This window comes from Cyphomyrmex costatus, unplaced genomic scaffold (genome assembly GCF_001594065.2).
Source record: "Cyphomyrmex costatus isolate MS0001 unplaced genomic scaffold, Ccosl1.0 scaffold685, whole genome shotgun sequence".
Lineage (NCBI taxonomy): Eukaryota > Metazoa > Arthropoda > Insecta > Hymenoptera > Formicidae > Cyphomyrmex > Cyphomyrmex costatus.
In genome coordinates this window covers 1,207,543-1,226,779 of record NW_017280250.1, presented here as the reverse complement: position 1 = coordinate 1,226,779, position 19,237 = coordinate 1,207,543, and the positions used below count along the sequence as shown (strand labels likewise).

Genomic DNA, 19,237 nt, shown 5'->3' with positions numbered 1-19,237 from the left:
GTTCGAAACGATAATTGTTGCCCGCGGCAAACCGGTGTTGCTCTTTGGTTACTCTCGGATAATTTTACTAATAGCTCCCCGCGTCTTCCGTAAAGCATTTTTGTAACGTACAAGACTTGCACCAGCGACAATCGCGCGGGCACAGTAAGAAAATTCGAGTCGTAACGATTTGCGGAGTTGCTCAACCTCGAAATTGCACTGCCCGATGAATACGCGTGTTATTTGTTCGTTCCGCAGTACATGAAAAAGCAGATTGCCGCCCTGAGGGAGGTGAACAATACGAGGCTGAAAGTCTACGAACAGCTGGAAGTTAGCGTGCAAGATCTGGAACGTGCGAATCATCATCTGGTGATCGAGAACACGAGCGATAAGAAACTGATCAAAAGGTAGACGTTATCTCTTCCCTTCGCTCCTTTTTTTTACGCCATTTTTTTGATTGGCGAAATGATTTTCGCGAATAAGGAGGAAAGAAAAAAGGAAAAGAAAAATTGGCGTTCTCATTCGAAAGAAATATATTTTGATGATATTCCAGATAAGATTCTATTAGAAGTATCGCGGAAAAGTGCCGGCCTAACGAGATCTGTTATTATATTGTATCTTGTTAGCTTGGTATTGTATTGGCTACGTGAACCGTTCTAAGCTCACCTTTCTAAATACATAATGCATGCGCACTGTCTGATACAATTAAAGTTCATGGAAAGTTATTAAGTATTATTTTCCTATTTAACACCATTCTAATCTCCCTAATGGAATCTATTTCTCCCAACAATAAGCTTTTCTATTATTAACGATATACGATGCGTAATTCTGTCGGGATTTCGGGGTCAATGTGCTTCTCGAACAAATCGGACGCCTTACGCTTTGGCTTTCCGCGATTGACCCGAAATTCCGGAGAAACTTCGCCTGGGACGCGCTGCGCATTTCTCCGAATGAGGCGACATTTCGAACAGATGTCCGACTGCCGGAGAAATTGCGATACCGTGCAACGTTCCGCAATAACGAGACTCCTACTGATAATCATATAACAATTTGCGCGCTACCAGCCAATCCGTGACTATCGAGAATCTGGAAGTAAGATGCGAGGAGCTTCAGAAAAAGATTGACGACTTGATCGAACAACTGCGCCAGCATGCCACGAGCCCGTCTAGGAATAATGTCCAACAACATCAGCAACAACAACTGCAGCAGCAACAGAGTACTGATTGGGAAACTTCGGATACGCAAGGTGGCAGCGAGAAACAGGTACGAATAGTTTCAATATTTTATATAACATATAACATTCCAAACAACTTTAAGACGTCTTTAGAACATTTTATGTCCCACTTTTAAACGGGCATATCGTTTGGGATTATTCTTTGCTTTCCCGAGTTTTCAAGAAAAGAATTGACACTTTTGTTCAGAGAGCTGCCCCGAGCTTATCGAAGTCCTCCCAAGAGACAATCGAAGCTGCTGCGGCGAGTGACGAAGAGATGACCACATTGCTGACACAGCTGCAGGACGCTCGTAATCAAAGGGCTAGGGAACAGAAGAAGGTATTCGAACTCAGTCAGCAGCTGACTACCTTGTTGCAGGAGAACAGCACATTGGAGGAACAATTAACGGAATGGCGTAACAAGGCGCAAGATGTAAAGAGTTTGCAAGACGAGATTAGCACCTTGGAGGAAGTCAGGTACGTGCGTTCCCATTCATTTCCCTTTCTTCAACGCAGATCGCTCCATATACCTAATTAAAAGCTACATCGTGAAAAGAGATTCACCTTAATGTAAATGAGAATGAATTGGAACGTAAAAAGTTGCATGTTATCGGCATAAAATTTTACATAAAGATATCGGCGTGGCAATGTTTATGAAATAAGTGAAAATGTCATTATAGACGAGGTCAGTTGTGCGGGCGTTGTTTGCGCGGCATGGACACGAGGACGCACGACGAACTTTCCATAATGCTGGATCAGGAAGAGTATGACGACATAAGTATGGCAGAATCATTAATCAGTGAGAACCAGCGCGACTCCGAATTGACTGTACAGGTATTTCTTCTTTTTTTTTTTTCGTTTGTTAACATTTGGTTCATCCTTGCGAACCACTGTTTATTAATCTGCGTTTGCACGAATCGAGTCTTTTCTTTTGCTCTGTCGTTACAATGTCGCTTCTTTTGATCAGTTATGCTTGCCTAGAATAGTAATTATCTTTTATCTGCTTTAGGAAGTGACAAACTTCGCGAAATCCAAGCCAAAGACAGAACATAAATGGTATAGTTCGTTGTTGTGGAGGATATTTACTTATACGAAAGTGCCGTTGTTATTATTTCATTTTTTCAAAGCAATTGTCTATGTTAGAACTCATGTTATTGTTCCGATATTGCTCGCGCCTTTTCATATACCGTTATTCATTCTTCGTAGAATGTCTCTCATTGTTCTTAAACTTTGGCTGTTCAGACATCAGAAATCAAAGATTCTTTAACTCAATGTGCACTGAAAAATTCAAATTTAATCAATTCCCCTACAGTATATACTTTATTAAAGAGACATTCTGGAAACGTTCTTAAGATATTCAGAGGACATAGGGCCGTCCTGTGAATGTCTTTAGGTTGTCTTTAGAAGTATATGCTGTATGGATTGAAGATAATCTCAACTTCCTAGGAACAATGAAGATTTTAAAACATTTTAAATTTTAAAATTGACTTTTTACTATTATATATAATTACTCTAATTGGTTATTACATATAATTAATATTAATGTTTAACAAATTTTATTTTGTATGATACTTTTTTCTTAAAATGACATTAAAACGCAAGTATAGATGTACATAATAGATTAATAATGTACTTGTTGTGTCATTATTAAAAAAAAAATTATATTTTTATTTTATCTAATTTTGTCTTAATGAAAAATTAATTTACTATTGAAAAAAAATTTAATTTAATTTAATTGTTTATTCAAGCGTAAAGTGCCTTTTTAATAAATGTTAAGACAATTATAATATCAAATATACGGCGACAAATTGATTATTTAATTCCTATATAAAGATTATTAAGACTGTGTCTATTTCTCGGCAATATTAAGGATCTAGGATAAGTAAATGTAAATATTTGTGCTTGTGCTATTATTCTAAGCATGATAGCTCTTGTTATTGGAATCGCTGCGTCTAGTCGAATGATTTTAATCGATTACTTTGTACAATGTGTAAGTGCCAGATTTATAAGATCTTAAATAAAACATATCTTCTCAAAGAACTTTTTGCAATCTTTAATATCCTATAAATCTGGCAGATCCTTTGCCTCTCTGCTTCCAGTTATCCTTCATTTCTACGCAACATTTCATATAATTACTAACGTAAATTGAAATGAATAAAAGTTACGTATAACAGTTTATATTAATATAAAAATTATATGTGACTTTCTATGAGATTCTAGATTTGTGGTAAAATTTGAACGCTGATCGCTTTTCTCGCGTACGTATACTTTTCCCCACTTAAATATTAAAATTAATCATAACCGAAATTCATTGTCATAGTCATTTTCATAATTTCAACTGCACATACGTTAATTACCTGCACACAGGATACATGCAGCAAAAATGAAGGTACCGATGAACTGGACAGCGCGAATCCTTATCGAGTTCTGGTAGAGAAGTATCAGGCCTTGTTGGAAGTGCAGAGACATTGTCAGCCCCGTCGCAAAGACGTCACACCCGCGACGTGTATGTCGTTGCAGGAAGAGTTGGAGATGTCCGGAGAATTTAATAATTTTTATCCAGCTGCTTCTGAGGCTGAGGTTGCTACTGCTTCGGAATCGATCAAAACCGCCTCGCGAGCCAAATCTGAAAGCGCCGGCAAGAAACCCTTCTCGGCTACTCCAACAGATTTCTCCGAAGCTGAGACATCGTCGTCAGGCTTCTCGGATGAGACCAGTAACAAGGCGACGCAGACAGACGGCAGGCCAGGCTCGTTTCTATGTTCCATCGCTGACGGTGAAGACTGCAAGTTTAGCATTTACGATGATAACAGTCCGTTCGAGAGCAGGTTCCGCAAGACGCCCGAATATCGACAACTCTTCAGCGAAATCTTCAGCGTTTTGAAACGGGCAGCTGAGGCGAAGGACGAGGGCGAAAAGTTACCATTGCTGGACGAACCCGCTACATCGCAGCCGAAGTATGACGCATCGTTTCAGGAAGATTTGCAAAGCGAAGCAACGGACGACAATCAAAGCGTCGTGTCCTCCATGGTGTCGTCAGTGGTCTCGGAACCGGTCTTTAGGGTGCAGTCTGCCAGCCCGGCTAATCCAAAGGACAGCAAACAATCTGACAACAAGTCCAGTAATATCTCCGCGAATCAACAGTCCACAAAGGATGCAAGCTGCAGACTGGATTATGTATCTCTTAATTTACGCGTTCGCAAGAAGTCCTCGGCGAAAAAGAACACCGCTAAGAAGACGCAACACAACGACCGGTCGACCACACCGGACGTTATTCCCACGACGAATCCGAAATTCGTTCCGGCCAAGCCCAACAGCGGCCGAAGGAGATTCAAACCATTCAACCCTGCCGAACTCGAGCACTCCGGTGCGTGGAATGGTCAGCACAACGCACATCCGAATCGGTTGAGGGATAAAAAATTGTATGGTCGTGGCTCGAATGAACAGCAACAACAGCATAACAATTTCGAGTACAAGGATTTCAAACCTAGCACCGCGTCGGAAGAAGTAGCTCGGCTGAAGCGATTAGAGATGTCTTATGCAGAGGTTCTTCGTACGCCTAATAACAAATCCAGAGCCAATAATCATCATCATTATCGTAGAAATTAAACGGGATGAATGAACAGAAGTTCGTACAAGATCTAGTTTTATATTCGGATTTCGATTGTATCCTGACTAAGATAAAGATATCACGCGTTGATTACGTATCATTCATCCCGCGATGAGATCCAGTATTGTTTTGTACTTTCTTGTAAATATTTAATGACGCGGATACGTTTAACGGCATGTTTCTAGGCACTAATTAACGTATCCGCATTAGTTTTAAGTTTGAACATTTCATACTTCATTGTATATCCCCTTTCCTTCCACGCGGTGAACATACAACGACGAGTATTGACCCCCTGTGGCACTGTCGTTAGTCGTTACGGAGAAGAGAAAAATTTATCAATGTGCCATTTACTCTCCGTGTCAAAATATCAACTTCCGATTTTAAAACTCGCACTATTCTTCGATAACGTATAATTTTTTCCCAGGGAGATAGTGCATGTCAACAACATGCGTGGTGTGTTAGCTTTTGTATTTTATAGGTATGAATATTGTGATGATGTTGTACGTATAAATAAATAAATTCTTTATCGTATTAAGTCGCTCTTCCCTTTTTCGCGCTCTATCGAATAAGGTAAGGTGGTGCAATTTCACATAATAGTACAATTTTGAACGAAATGATTTAAATTTTCGAGTTTAAGTTTGGTTCTTTCTGGTTGGTGGTTCCCTCCGCACAATGAGATCAATGTTGCCAAACATGAACTTGAATGTGAATTCAAATCTTCTTTTTCTTCTTCTTTAAGCTTCTATATGATTTTTCGATCACTTATAAGGTTCACAGTTCCGCGATAAAATATGAGTCTTCTGATCCAGTGTATGCCTCTTCTTCGGAGACTGTCACAATTTTTGTCTCATATCAAATCAAAGTCTCATATAGATCTTGAGCTTTTCTTTAAATATTGATTCTTGAATGAATTAAGATATTGCGTAACACATATTAGAACAATAGTGCTCTTTAAGCGAGACATAATTGTAGTATTATATTTATTTGCAAAGTGGAGCGAGATGTTCTTTTAAACGCGAAAAATCTCGTATTTAAGGCGCAGATGGAATCGAACCCGAATCCATAGATCGCAAGTCGACCACCTAGAATATGTTGCCGATTCAAATCTCGTTTCATTCAGAATTGTATCACCTTATTCTCCATCTATACATAATTATTATTATGGATCTTCAGTGAGAAAATAAATTTTTCCAGTACTTATTTCTGCGTAAATTTATAATAAGAGTCTGAAAAAATGACTTGTCTAACATATAAACATACATATCTTTTCGAAATTTGAAACTATAAAAACCACATAATATTAAATTTGGATAATAAGTTATATTTATGATCGTACGCACGCGTGGTCATATCATGACCTTATTTATCTAATATCTATATATTATACCTCTAATATAATATCAAAGTGTTGCTGAAGGAGTATCATTTTATTTGTATATTAAATGTACAAGAAGCAACTTGCACCCGATATTTATGCTATTCCATGGCCGTATTATTTTTAACTAAGTTTTTTCTCTATGTTTTAACACCAGAACGCCTGAATTTTTCTTATTATTTTGAATATTAAGATATTTTGCGACCTCTAATATTTTAAACACTTGATACACTATAACTTAATACTTAAATTAGTAATAAGTTATAAACCATACTCACACATAAATAACTTATTACTTATAACATATATGTTTAAACTTATAACATGCTATGTTTAAAGTAAGACATAAGAACAATAAAGTTACAACTAAAAAGTGCATAAAATATAAGAGGAAACGTTTAACGCCAAAAATAATTTACAAAAATTTTACGAGCGTTCCAGTGTTATTGGTCGTTTAGACCATATAACTACCAAAGATAATGAGTGGTATAAGTTTATTAATATAATTACAGCTAAGAATTGGAGTTGCACACAATGAGTGCGTGTGTTTCGTTCATTTCTCCATTCGCTTTCCTAAGAATAATCAGCATAATGTCCATTACACATACATTCATTTATCTCCTTCATATTAACTTAGTCATCTTATCAAAATGGATACAGTCGATTAAGAATCATCAAATAAGGCGCGATGTACCGCTCCTAAACTTGGTTGTACATAACTTGAGCTGATACTACGTCTCGATCTATAGACAAAAAAATGTGTGGTGAAAAAAGGAAGTTCGTCGGCTGTCTACAAACAACACATTTCAATACAATTTTAAGACTATTAATTAGTTTCTACAGCCATAATAGATTATGACATTAGATGTGAGAAATTACACGTAATGATTTCATGTGATTGATTCAAATAAATGAATTTGTGCTGTTTTTGACTTTCATATACCATCATATGATTCAACATAGAATAGATTCGTAGAATATATATTTAATGCACACAATAATAGAAAATTGTTGCTACTTACTCCGCAAGAGATCGAACGGCTGGCCCAGTGGGATTATTTTTTGATCGTGGATTAACGAGAAGACATTTCATTGGATGGCCATCTAATTGTCGATTATGATAAGTCTCAACTGCTTTAGACGCATCCTTTAGTGTTTTATAAATTACTTCCGCTGTACCTGGACGAACTAGTCTCGATATGAGCAGTTCACCAACATCTTCGAACAATTCCTATACAATGTAAAAATTTTTGTTTTCAACGCCTTACTAGCAAATGCGAAAACTTTTAGAAATAAGTTCTTTATCCTATTGCACCTTAATATCTTCTTGCGTAACGTTGGCTTGCAAGTTGGATACTACAATTCGATAGCCATTCGATTGTGCCGATGAACTGGAACTTGCTTTCGGCCGCGATAAAACGCTCATTGTTCTTATCTTATTGCCAGAAGCATCAAGACGCGACTTAATTCCTACTTCTCGAATACTTCTGGAATCATAGTACTTGGAATCTGCTGTTTCTTCTGCTACAATTGTTCTGCAACCAAAATCATATAAAGTGATAGTTTTTTCAATCAGTTAATATTTTAATTTTTCTGTAAAATGTAATTACTTACCTTGATTTTGTACCAAAATTCCAATCTTCTTTATAAGGAGAGGCAGTTTTTACCTAAGAAATAAGGAACAAGTAATAAAAATTAAATAGAACAGCAACTGTACATATTTCCCATAAAAAAAAGATGTAATTATTTACCATTGCAGAGCGTGAAGCGAGTTTATTGTAATCTCTTTGCCTTTCTCGTTCCTTTTCTATTTCAGATTTTCGAGCTGGAATCCTAGTAACATTAGTGTTTCTAGACTTTATCCAAGTGTAAGGAGAAATCGGATTAATATTGAATACAGGAGGTGGAGGTGGAGGTGTTGGTGCATATTCGTTACTCACAGTCCTTCTCAATGAAGGAGAATCCGTTAGGTAATCTAAAAGAATAAGCTGATATAAATTTTTTTTTTGACATATTTCAATAATTTTCAATAGGATATTTTAAAATAAATCTTATTATAAAACATATTAGCAACAAAAGAAAATACAAGCTTGTTATCTCGAAAAAGGTAAACAAAGATAAAGTCAAAGGTTAAAATAAACAAAGTTAAAATAAGACCAAAGCATGTTAATAAAAATTAATAATTAAGGTGATATATTCATAAATAATTCAAACAATGCAATTCAGAAAACCAAATTTCCAGAAAATTTATTTTGAATGTTTTGAATCATTAAAATTTTGTTTTGGAATATAATTTTAATGTAATAACTGATTGTAGAGGAATATAAAAGTTTGTTCTTTTAAAATTTACGTTCTTTTTCTTCTATAAGTTTTCATTCTTTATTTGCAATTAAAATTTTCTGAAAAATGATTATTTTTTCTTATGTTGTTGTTGCAAATAAAAGATATATCTCAATATATTAACATTATGTGTCACATACCATCAGTATAATCCATACTCATATCTCCTATGTAATGAGACTCGGCGAGAGGTGGTCTATATCCAACTGTTCTCGTGGAAGGCTGCATGTAATTGTTCGGTATATTTGATGGTAATACATGCTGCATCAAAGGAGGCATTTTATTAGTCGATAATGACAGTCTGCCATTTCGACCAGTTTTGCGTGAAATACTTGAAAGGGCATCTATCTTTTTGTAATGGGATGCACGAAGCTTATCCAGCTTGAGTCGTGCATCGCTCTGCTTCGCTATCTCAGCGAGCTTGTCTCTGGCATCTGTAAGCTTTTCCCGGTTCTTCTGTATTATTTTAAATCGCGCATCTGTGATCACCTGTGAGCCACGTCCTCTCACGGAACCGTTTGCTCGTGCTCCTCTGCTGACGCCCCTGCGTACCCTGTACAATTATACAATATAAATTTTCTAATTTTTGTCTATTATAGTAATAAAAGAAAATATTGCGAAGATTGACGAACGTGTCTTCTTACATGACGTTCAAAAATCGCGGAGCAAGTTTTTATCAATTCAAGCCGGATGTAATACGGTAATACAGAGAATACGGGATCAGTAGATTTTGCTCCAGATTCCAGAGCTATTCACGGCTGCGAATAATATTCGCGCATGACAGTTTACTCGAGCGACTTCGCGACAACAAAACTGTCAAACAAGAGGATATCTGAAGAACGAAAATTTAAGGAAAGATTTTCACCGCACAGATTTCTATCGGTAAAAGAAAGCACGATCGTCAAGGTTATAAATATGTAACTCTCGCTACTGCTTGCTACGAAATTAGCGAGAATTCCACTGGACTGAATTGCCTCACCCTCCTTTGCCTCTCATTCCTAATGATTTCTTTTTAATTATATCGTCTAGGCTTAAGCTCGTATCAGCCATAACGAAACAAATTACAGATCACAGTACGCAAAGTACAAGGCGGTACAGTCACTCAAAACCAGTCAAGCTGAATTTGAAGGCTGCAATTTCGGAATCGGATTACGTCTAGTGACACGTTGCCAGAAACGCTATTGGACGCGGACATAGGGAATTCTCGGAAGCATTCGCGCACAAAGCAACGACGTTTAGAAAATAACGAATATTGTACGCCGTTGTAAAGTTAATTGATTTTGTGTGAAATGTAATACTTTATTATCCTTTTTCTTAAAGATATGCAAAAATTATCAAATAATCACAAGATAGTGTAAATAATTGTCTTTCCAAGTCCATTAAGTCCCGAAACATATTAGAGTAGTAAGCTGTAAGTTGTAAAATATTGATCAATCACAGACAAATATAAAAGAATAATTGACTATAATTAGTTGATTTCTTACAGTTGATTTCTTAAATCGATCAAAAACCATTTCTAGGTCTATTTACACTGGTTAATCCCAAACATTTATGTACTTAAAATGAAATAGATATTTATTTGAGCGTTGAGAAAACAGAAAGCGAAGACGCTGAGTACAAGTATTCTTGGGGATTTCAAGTAACGCTAACAGACCTCAGTGTTGCCAATTTAATAGAATTTCTATCAGAAATATTAGAATTAAAGATTTGTTTTCATCGGTAAAATTTTAAGGGTATAAATAGTATACAAGAATTTCTAGGTGACTTTTGGAGAGAAAAATACAAAAAAGAGGATAAATTACGCTTAATACTGAGAAAATCGCAATAAAAAGATTACTTTCGAACAGACTTGGTAATAGTACTGGGTATCGATCGTGGGTGCGGTCGAGTTGCCACTACGAATGCTTTAAAGCGTTTGATTGACCAATCAAAAGAAAGAATTTTACTAATTGACCAATCAAGAAACGCTTCAAAGCATTTGTAGTGGCAACTTAACCGTACCCAGTGTAACTTTTTTCCTAGATCGAAACGTGATGAAAGTAAAAATTTTTTGTATTGTATGTATAGTTCAGTGATACACACAAACATAAAAGTTTTCACTTTTTAAGTTTCCGCTTTAGAAAAAAAGTTACATATGATTGATACCAGAGAGAAACCACTCTGTTGATACCATTACTATTCCAAGTCTGTTCGAAATTAATCCTATACTTGGAATAGACATTTCTGATAGGTTGCAAAATTCCACTTGTGTTCCCTCCAATTTTCTCCAATTCCCTCCCTTTTTCTTTGATTGTGTGCACAATCCCTAAAAACAGCTTGAAAAAAACTCGCAACTAAAAATTTTGACAATTTTCGCGCGAGTGGTGATTTTTTATACTTAAAAGTTTGTTTTTAAATCAAATAATAGCATGGATAATATGGATAATAGCGATATGAATTGCGATATTCGTATCATAAATTCCATGATAAATTCCTTAACAAAGCAGTTTCTCTGCTGTACTGCATTAATTAAACTGGACTTTATAGTACATACGCCAATTTTATATATATAACTAAATACAACCTGTTACATTTTGTGATTACATATAGTGATAATTTGATAATGTAAAAGGAATGTCTTGCAGGTATTGGAGGAATACAAAACTTATGTGTGTGATCTCAAATTAGATATTCAAAAACAAATTTTGGATAATACGATAAATAACGACTTAATTAAACAATATCCGATAAAAACCTCATATCAGAAAGCATTTTTAAAATTACTTATGCAAAAGGTATATTTAAAATATTTTATTAATTTTTAGAGAGGTTAGAAAGTATAGAATCATTTCCTTTATTAGTGTTGTATGTGATTTAGATAGAAGAAAGCGGTAATGAAATTCATGATGATTTATACGCAGCATATTGTAGATTAATATCATTGCCAGATGAAGAATCTGTACATTATCGTCATTTTTTAATACAAAATGGAACATTAAGTTGCATTACGTTAAAAGAAAGCACGAATTTGATCTCTAAAGGAACTACGGGCTTATGTAGCTGGCAGGTACTTGTTTATTTTTTTGAGTATCATTATAATTTCTAAACATTATTCAAATTGTTTACAAAATATCCTTAAGAATTATTCAAATCAATTGCAATTAACAGGGTGCTATAGTATTGAGTCAATGGTGTACAGAAAACAAAGAACAATTTTGTGGAAAAAATATATTAGAACTTGGCTGTGGAGTTGGATTGACTGGTATGAGCGTAATTAGCGTATGTTCTCCAAAACAATATATTTTCTCCGATTGTCATCCAACAGTATTAGACATGCTCTGTGAGAATATAAAACTCAATTTCCTATCGAATAAACAAAGCGAACTATTGAATACATCTGATACAACATCAAAACTACAGTTACAATTAAAATACGAGCAAACCAATGTTCATGTAATAGATTTGAAATGGGAGGATATCGATAAACACATGTCAGAATATTTGTTGCAACCCGACATAATTATTGCCGCCGATATTCTGTATGACAGCAACTCGTTTACTGCATTGACATTAGGATTAAAATGCCTTTTAGCATCAAACAACTATGCTATTTTTGCTGCAACAATTCGTAATAAAGACACTGTTTCACAGTTTCTGGAACATTTAGGTATTTGATTGTGATTTACGTTTGCTAATTAAAAAACTAAGAGGTGATTTAAATGTCAAAAAATTGAATTTTTGTTTTAGGAAATTATGATCTTGCTTTTGAAGAATGTAGTTTGCCACAATGGGCTATGTCGATAGAATTGATTCACGCGCCTGTTCGGATATTGAAGATTTTTCAGAAGATTTGACGAAAGTTTTACTGTGATATTGCTAATTCACCTATAATTAGATAAGTAATTTATTTAATTACAAATAATACAATTAGAAAGAAATCAGGAGCAATTAAACAGGCGATTTTATTAATAACCTTAGCATAAATTCCTATGTATATAAATAACAGACGTTAAAAATATATATAAAAGTATTAAATATGAAATATTTTCTACATCTATGTATAGCATAATCGTTAACTGTTAACACTATCGCAACTTAAAACCATTTTCTTTTGCCATGGCGTTTGAGTTTCACCTCAGTCTCGTCCACATCCTTGTCGGCATCTTTTTTTGTGGCCTTTTTCAACTTCTTTTCTTTCACTTTCTCTTTTGTTTTTCCTTTTTTCGTTTTCCCTGCATTAGAAGAATCGTTGCTTTTGCTTGCTAGCTCGTTTTTATTCCTTGCTGAAAGATGAATGGTAATTTAAAAATGGAAGCTTACATTGTATCTTGCATTTAGTACATCTATCGTCACATTATTTACCAGCAAATAAACCCATATGTTTATTTATGCTTTTATCCTCTTCTACTTCTCTTCGACGATCCATCTCTAAGCATTCGACAATTTCGTTTCTTCTCTCTACAATTTCTACTAACCTAGAGAAAAATAAAAACGTGTAATTGTATGTTTATGCTCTATTAACATTGTATTAAATAAACATTTTTTTTCGAAAATACCTTTGTATCAATGCTTCTTCTCTCTGTTTGTCGAAGTCTGTTTTAGTAGCTTCTGGTTGGCACATGAGACATCGTATTTGATACTCTACTTCAACGTGCTCCTCCTCTAATCTTTGTTGTCTCCGTAGTAACATCAATTCGGCCTGTCTCCTGAACAATTCATTTTTTTCGTTTACTAATGCGAACAACTCTAAAACCAATTCCTCCACATCTGCACCGAGCGACGAATCTATTAATTAAATTAAATGTTAATTATACATTTTTATAATATGTTATTCTCGTATTTATGTGTTCCTTACCGTCTATTCTAGGTCCGGATTCGCATTTATCTCGTATCAATTGTTCCAATCGCACACCTTGTCTTTCTAAGCCTTGCTGTTGCAATTCTATTTCATCTAATTCTAATTTCACATCTTTCATAGATATTACTTTAATCTGTAATTAAAAACAATACAATCTCGCATCTTATTTATATTTATGGCTCTTAAAAATTTAATTTAGCAAAAATTTGAATTTTAATATCTAAATATTTACACGAAGAAATCTGCACCGTAACAACATGCCTTATGATAGAAGATAAGATTTACCTTTCTCCTATGCGGAATTGGTCGCGGTGGGGCGGGACCCTTTTTCCTCTTCCACTTTCCTTGCACGCTTTTGTCTGTGTAAGACATGTAGGAGGAACTATCAGTGCATGAGATATTGCTCAAACTTTGCCTGTTTCGATTCGCCTCGTCTTTGTTTGTTTTCTGATCTTCCCACATGTTCAAGTTACGATCATCGTCACGAAGCTTGATTATGGGAGACTCATCCAAACTTAATCCTTTGCTGATCGATACATTACGAGGTGTGCTAGTTGGCATTGGCGGCGGAGGAGCCGGCTTGTTTTTTCGAGCTTTTGGCGTTGTGCGAGATGATGAATTCTTTGTTGCGAGAGAAAATCAAACGCTTTCTTTTACGAAATTTATATATAATGTATATTTTATAAATGTAATGTGTATGTGTGTGTAAAATAATTTTTTAGTGTCAAATATCTAAAATAACAGATTGAAAATAATTAAATTTAAAAAAAGAACTGATACGTCTTAAGACTTACGTGACACGAGAGTAATGTGCTATTATGCGATTTGGGTACAGGTGATTCGTGCTGATTAGATGGAAACAGTTCTTTCGCAACCGGTGGCTGCGGCGCAGGTTTCTTTTTTCTATACGTTCCACCGGGAGTTATGGTTGATTCGGAGCTGGTTAAGGAAGTATTAGACGCGTATAAGCCTCCACGATCTAAGTCTGCTCTCCGTGCAACATTTACTTCGGGAGTGGTCCTGTGCATATAAAAATAAAAAAAATTATCGCGATACTCTTGCATATATTTATTTGCTGAAATAAAACAAAACGTACTTGATAGTACGTGGTTTTGGTACAGGCATATTTCCATGTGGCGTTTTATCTCGTCTTTCCTCGTCACTACCGTGTTCCTCTTCCTCGTCGCTCCAGAATGGATTAAGATTGATTTGTGGCGCCGCGAGGACCCGCTTCGTCACAGATGTTCCTCGATTCTCCGATTTATTTCTTATCGCCGGTTTTGGCGGTTCTGGCTCTTCGATGTCCTCATCTTCGCTGTCGAATGGATTAGTCGACACCTTATTGTTTTTAGAGCTATTTATCACAGTCCGTGGTTTGCCCTCTTCTGCGACGTTGTCTTCTTCGTCGCTCTTGAATGGATTCAAGTCTTCCGGATAATTCTCATTGTCACTTAAATTGATGCCTTTTACGGTCAACACGCTGTTTCCCGTAGCATGTTCGTAATGCTCCTCATCCATCTTATTGTTTTCAGTTCGTTCATTCTCGATCTTCGTAAAGTTCTCTTTTCGTCTTTCGATACTTCGGACTTTTACGCTATTCTCGTGTAGTTTATCTTTATTAAGACGATCTTCGTCATTCGCTCGTACAAAGTCTTTTGAAAAGTTCTCCTCGCTATTTGTAATCTTCGAGTCTTCTTTTTGCTGTATGCCGACATTCTCAAAGCTGTCTTTATGTTTATCAGTATTTTTACTTATTGAATCTTCCTCGAGCCTCTTTTCCGATCGTTCTTCCTCATTCGCTTGAAGAACGTCCGGTGACAGGTCCCAGGAGTCGCCTTGAACCATTGTGATATCCTGAGCCACTTGATTTCTTTTCTTGCTTTGATCCGTTCCATCGACGTGATCCCTTTTGTCCCGACTCTCAAACATTTGGAGTCTCTTCTGAACCAATGACAATCTTGTTTCGGGATTGACACGTTCACTGGCGCATCCTGGCGACTCTTTGGTATCATCATTTCTTCTTTGCTTATCTATGTCATGGAATGAAATGGCAGTCGATCGCTGATCCTTGTCGCTCCTAATATCTAAACTATTTAACGCGCTATGTACATCGTATCGCTCGATGTTGGACTCCTCCACATCTGGGGAATCCGTCACGGAACTGTGGGATTCCTCCTCCTCCTCCTCCTCTCCCTCTTCCTCATCCTCCTCGTTCTCGTCGTCGTCTGGGAATGCCGAGCCGATCCTGCTTTTTGTTTCCTGACGATGATCCGAGTCGCTTTTCGTACTCTCGAATGTATCTTTCGCGGTAGACTCAAACTTCTCGGAAAGAAGATGGCTGGTCATGAAGCTCTTGCGCATTTGTGACGTATGAGAAATCAAATCGGGTACCGCTACGTTCTCCAGTACACTCTACACATACAACGAAGCTTCATCAATTGACTTTTCTTCAGCGCAAATATTATACTTATTCAAATATAAAACGCAAAAACTGACCTTCCTCTCTGTTTTCTCCTCGTCGCTAAGCGGTCTCGGTTCATTCTTCTCTCTTTCCGTATCGGACATCGTCGACTCGGCGTACTTGTGAAGCACGCTATCAGTCTCCTCTTCGTCCGGACATGTCTCGCAGCAGTACTGGCCTTCCTCGGTCTCGTAATAATTGCCCGGCGTCAGCTGGTTGCAGCAGCGGGCGCACCGGAAGCAGGTACGGTGATAAGGAACGCGCGCTATCAGCAGCTTCTCCGCCAGGAAGACCGGTAACCCGCATGCGGCGCACGGATCCCTCCGCATCCCCAGACGCGACCCCACCTGCGTTATCAGAGGGAACATATCGAGTCAAACATTGTCATTATTCTTTTATCTATTATTTCTAGCAATTAGTAGTAGCCAGTTACGCGCGATTTTATGCAAACGCCGATCACCACCACTGTTACTACCATCACCATTTAATCGGAGACTTGAACAATCACTCTATACATCAATTAAATTACTACGAAATCGAAGCGATATTCTCGTAAATTGTTAAAATGCACGAATTTTTATATAGCGCGAAATTTTACGACATTATCACAATTGCGGAAATCGTTTTTCTCTGTCGGTCGGAAAAGCGTACAGCTGGAGATAAATATTGGCAAATTGTAGGTCGCGCATTTGTAACGAGCCATTGGATATCGAGTTACTCGTGTGTCGGGTCTTTTACACAGCTAGCGAATTTCCACAATAGCGGCTGGCCATACATCTCTTGTATTATCGTTGTATACATCTAGTGTCCGGTGAATCCAATAATGCATCGGATCAGTTTGACTTCTATACAGAGCGTGCTACGGGTAGTACGTAGTATATCATGCAGTTGTAATAATGAGAACGTTTGCTTTGCGAGCGGGATAAGAAAAGAATGGCGTCAAATCTTTGTCGCGAAAAATGAAATGCGCATCATTTGCGTCGGAACTGGGATTGAAAAGGACGACGATTGCGTGTCGAATATATTCTTTCTAGAATTCCCTTTTGAACTTGCAAAGTATTGACGTAAGGACGTAGAAAGAGTCTGTGAAATTCTTTGTGCTAGAAACATTCGAAGGTACATATATTGAACAATTTTTACGATATTCCAATATATGGACGTTTTATTGAGTATTATTTTGATATTATATGACAGACATATTGATTCAAAGTATAACGTAGAAGATCTAAAGAAATCTTTCTCTCTCTCTCTCTCTCTTCCTCTTTCTTTGTGAACACATATAACAATTATGAAGATTTCGTTACCGATTTAGTTATTATGCACCAAGTGTAAATGAGATTCGTAAAGGAAAACTGATTTAATTAAAAAGCGATTAATCAGACTAGGTATATCTCAGAGTATCTTTCGTCGCGTCATTCTTTCGTGATGATTGAAGTCCGTACGCTAATTCTTCTCACTGAAGAATTGCATGGATGATAGGTTGCTAACCGCAAGATCGATCTCCCATTAAACTTTCATCGACGCCACGTGCATGAGTTTTCCATAGGCGGTTAAATAAAGCGGCGATCGATCGCGGGTTAGTACAACAAAAAAAAAAAATTCGCTTCACGATTTCCATCACGATCGCTCTTTATTCACGTATTACTTAAATAAACATTGCGTTATCGTTATAGATATATCGATTACCATAAATGCATTATTAAACGTAACGTTATTGTAAGTTTATCAAGAATTGACGAATGTACAAGTGTATTCGTAAAGTGATTAATCGCGATTATATAAAAGAAAATATATCGAAAAAAAAACGCAGCAGTTATCGAAACACCGATCGTCACGGCGTCTTACGTCGACGATTTCACAGAGGTATAACGTCGCGTTTAAGTATCGATTTTCGAGCGGCATTAAGTACGTGATTAATTAATTTGATCGGCGATAAGCGCAACGTTATTATGTGTAACCGTGTTTGCTCGTCGCTGATGCGACACTGTCGACGACGTGTCGTTTGTGGCTTCGTTGAAAATCCGAACACTGTTATTCCTCTCGTCGCGCTTCTCTCTCTGTCTCTCTCGTTTTTGCTCAGTCATTTACGTTTGGCCAATATCACGCACTATCATTATACGTATATTTCTTTTTATATCCTTGATTTTATTATTTTGTCTGTTTTCCTATTTTGAAGTTCGCTTTTTTTCACACTTTTATTTTATACATATATTTTTTATTTAGTTCTTATTTTTTTCCTGTTTTTTACATTCATATTTTTCTTCTTGTAAAATGCTTTCATTCTTCTTTATTAATTAGTTAATTTTTGTACATATTCTTTTTGCCATTTCTACTTTGCTTTTATAATTGTATGATTGTTCTTAGAAGGCTTGCTCTAGAATATCAATAAATGCACTGTCTCTCTCCCTCTCTCTCCCTTTCTCTCTCTTCGCGCACCGTACGTGCCATTAGAATTGCTGATATGTGTGAGTTAATCTTCTTAATTAAAGCCTTTGTCTCGGCAGAAAGAAACCGAGAGCGAATTTTCGACGTTCTCTTACCGTTTCTGCGTAGTCCCTCGCACGACGGGAAACGGCACGTATGTGACGATCCAACTGCGTGGAACTCGCGATAGAGAGGCTGCTGACCGCGCGTCCGATTTCTATTGCGTGAGTGCGTGCGTGCGTGCGTGCGCATGCATCGAGTACACGCAACGAATGGCAATGACATATAAATAGAACGTCGCGCTTCGGCGAGTCGCCACTCGTGATTAATTACCTTCCTCAGCGTTCACTCGGCTTTGTCACGTATAGATAGATATACTTGCAAATGACACAAATGCAACGGTTGACGAGGTGATTGAGCTTTCAGCTTACAATTAGACGCGCGCGAGAGTCACGGGTCGCGAGTCTCTCCATTCTCGTCCCGAAATATACCACGAATTACGACGGACGTTCCCGGGTAGCCGCTTCCGGCGTCGGAATTCATTGGTCGAAACTCGCGATCGCGGGCCACTCTCCGGCGAGGTTGTGGCAAGACCAACAGGCGACAATTCTGGAATAGCGCGAGGTGTCGCGATGGATTGATGGTGATCGATCGTTTTTCGAATCGATTCTTCCAGTCGATACTTTAGCGCGGGCAAAGACGGGAGACTGCAACGTGTCGGTATATATAATTGTACGGGTCGTTTATTCTGACAGAGCGACGGTAGTCTCCGATCACGGGAAACGTGACGAGACTTCCGCGACGACGATTCGTATCTGCGACTCGTTGAAATTCGCAATGCTTTCACGGCTGCTCCCCGGCATCAAACAATTCACGCAGCACGAATTTGTTCTCCAGTATAGTGAGAAGGAAGCGCAAACAGATCCGTCGACTGAGGAGGAGACGACAATCCGCATCTCTAAGCATTGTGTTGTAAAATAAAATAAAAAAAGAAGAAC

At 37.2% G+C, this 19,237-nt stretch overlaps 4 protein-coding genes across 8 annotated transcripts in view; 2 read left to right on the top strand and 2 right to left on the bottom strand.

Annotated features, from left to right (window-relative positions):
• centrocortin (cerebellar degeneration-related protein 2-like) overlaps positions 1-5,240 on the top strand; it is a 31,619-nt gene extending 26,379 nt beyond the window's left edge. For both annotated transcript variants that reach the window (XM_018547741.1, XM_018547740.1), the window contains exons 3-7: positions 238-386; positions 1,044-1,242; positions 1,401-1,669; positions 1,873-2,026; positions 3,560-5,240. In XM_018547741.1, coding sequence (XP_018403243.1) covers positions 238-386; positions 1,044-1,242; positions 1,401-1,669; positions 1,873-2,026; positions 3,560-4,801 — 2,013 coding nt within the window. In that variant the 3' untranslated portion in view covers positions 4,802-5,240. The remainder of the gene's footprint in view (positions 1-237; positions 387-1,043; positions 1,243-1,400; positions 1,670-1,872; positions 2,027-3,559) is intronic.
• Positions 5,241-6,523: 1,283 nt separating this feature from the next.
• Positions 6,524-9,597, bottom strand: LOC108780163 (polymerase delta-interacting protein 3). 2 transcript variants are annotated; one of them, XM_018547775.1, is made up of 7 exons: positions 9,497-9,597; positions 8,658-9,070; positions 7,929-8,152; positions 7,792-7,844; positions 7,493-7,712; positions 7,200-7,408; positions 6,524-6,920 (listed from the first exon to the last, which is right to left on the bottom strand). In XM_018547775.1, the coding sequence occupies exons 1-7, from the start codon at positions 9,565-9,567 to the stop codon at positions 6,842-6,844; spliced, it is 1,269 nt and encodes a 422-aa protein (XP_018403277.1). In that variant the 5' UTR covers positions 9,568-9,597; the 3' UTR covers positions 6,524-6,841. The 2 variants fall into 2 exon arrangements, with proteins under 2 accessions (XP_018403277.1, XP_018403278.1); XM_018547776.1 differs by lacking the exon at positions 9,497-9,597 and adding an exon at positions 9,162-9,241.
• A 1,328-nt stretch (positions 9,598-10,925) lies between these two features.
• LOC108780190 (protein-lysine N-methyltransferase EEF2KMT) lies at positions 10,926-12,495 on the top strand. The gene is made up of 5 exons (XM_018547826.1): positions 10,926-11,042; positions 11,142-11,291; positions 11,375-11,563; positions 11,665-12,163; positions 12,244-12,495. The coding sequence occupies exons 1-5, from the start codon at positions 10,926-10,928 to the stop codon at positions 12,348-12,350; spliced, it is 1,062 nt and encodes a 353-aa protein (XP_018403328.1). The 3' UTR covers positions 12,351-12,495.
• Positions 12,496-12,524: 29 nt separating this feature from the next.
• MICAL-like (protein) overlaps positions 12,525-19,237 on the bottom strand; it is a 34,327-nt gene continuing 27,614 nt past the window's right edge. For 2 of the 3 annotated variants that reach the window (XM_018547822.1, XM_018547823.1), the window contains exons 5-12: positions 15,851-16,162; positions 14,451-15,766; positions 14,149-14,374; positions 13,640-13,975; positions 13,352-13,487; positions 13,053-13,281; positions 12,859-12,971; positions 12,525-12,779 (exon numbers count right to left, since the gene is read on the bottom strand). In XM_018547822.1, the coding sequence (XP_018403324.1) occupies positions 12,592-12,779; positions 12,859-12,971; positions 13,053-13,281; positions 13,352-13,487; positions 13,640-13,975; positions 14,149-14,374; positions 14,451-15,766; positions 15,851-16,162 (2,856 nt within the window). In that variant the 3' untranslated portion in view covers positions 12,525-12,591. The remainder of the gene's footprint in view (positions 12,780-12,858; positions 12,972-13,052; positions 13,282-13,351; positions 13,488-13,639; positions 13,976-14,148; positions 14,375-14,450; positions 15,767-15,850; positions 16,163-19,237) is intronic. The other variant, XM_018547825.1, reaches the window with a different exon arrangement.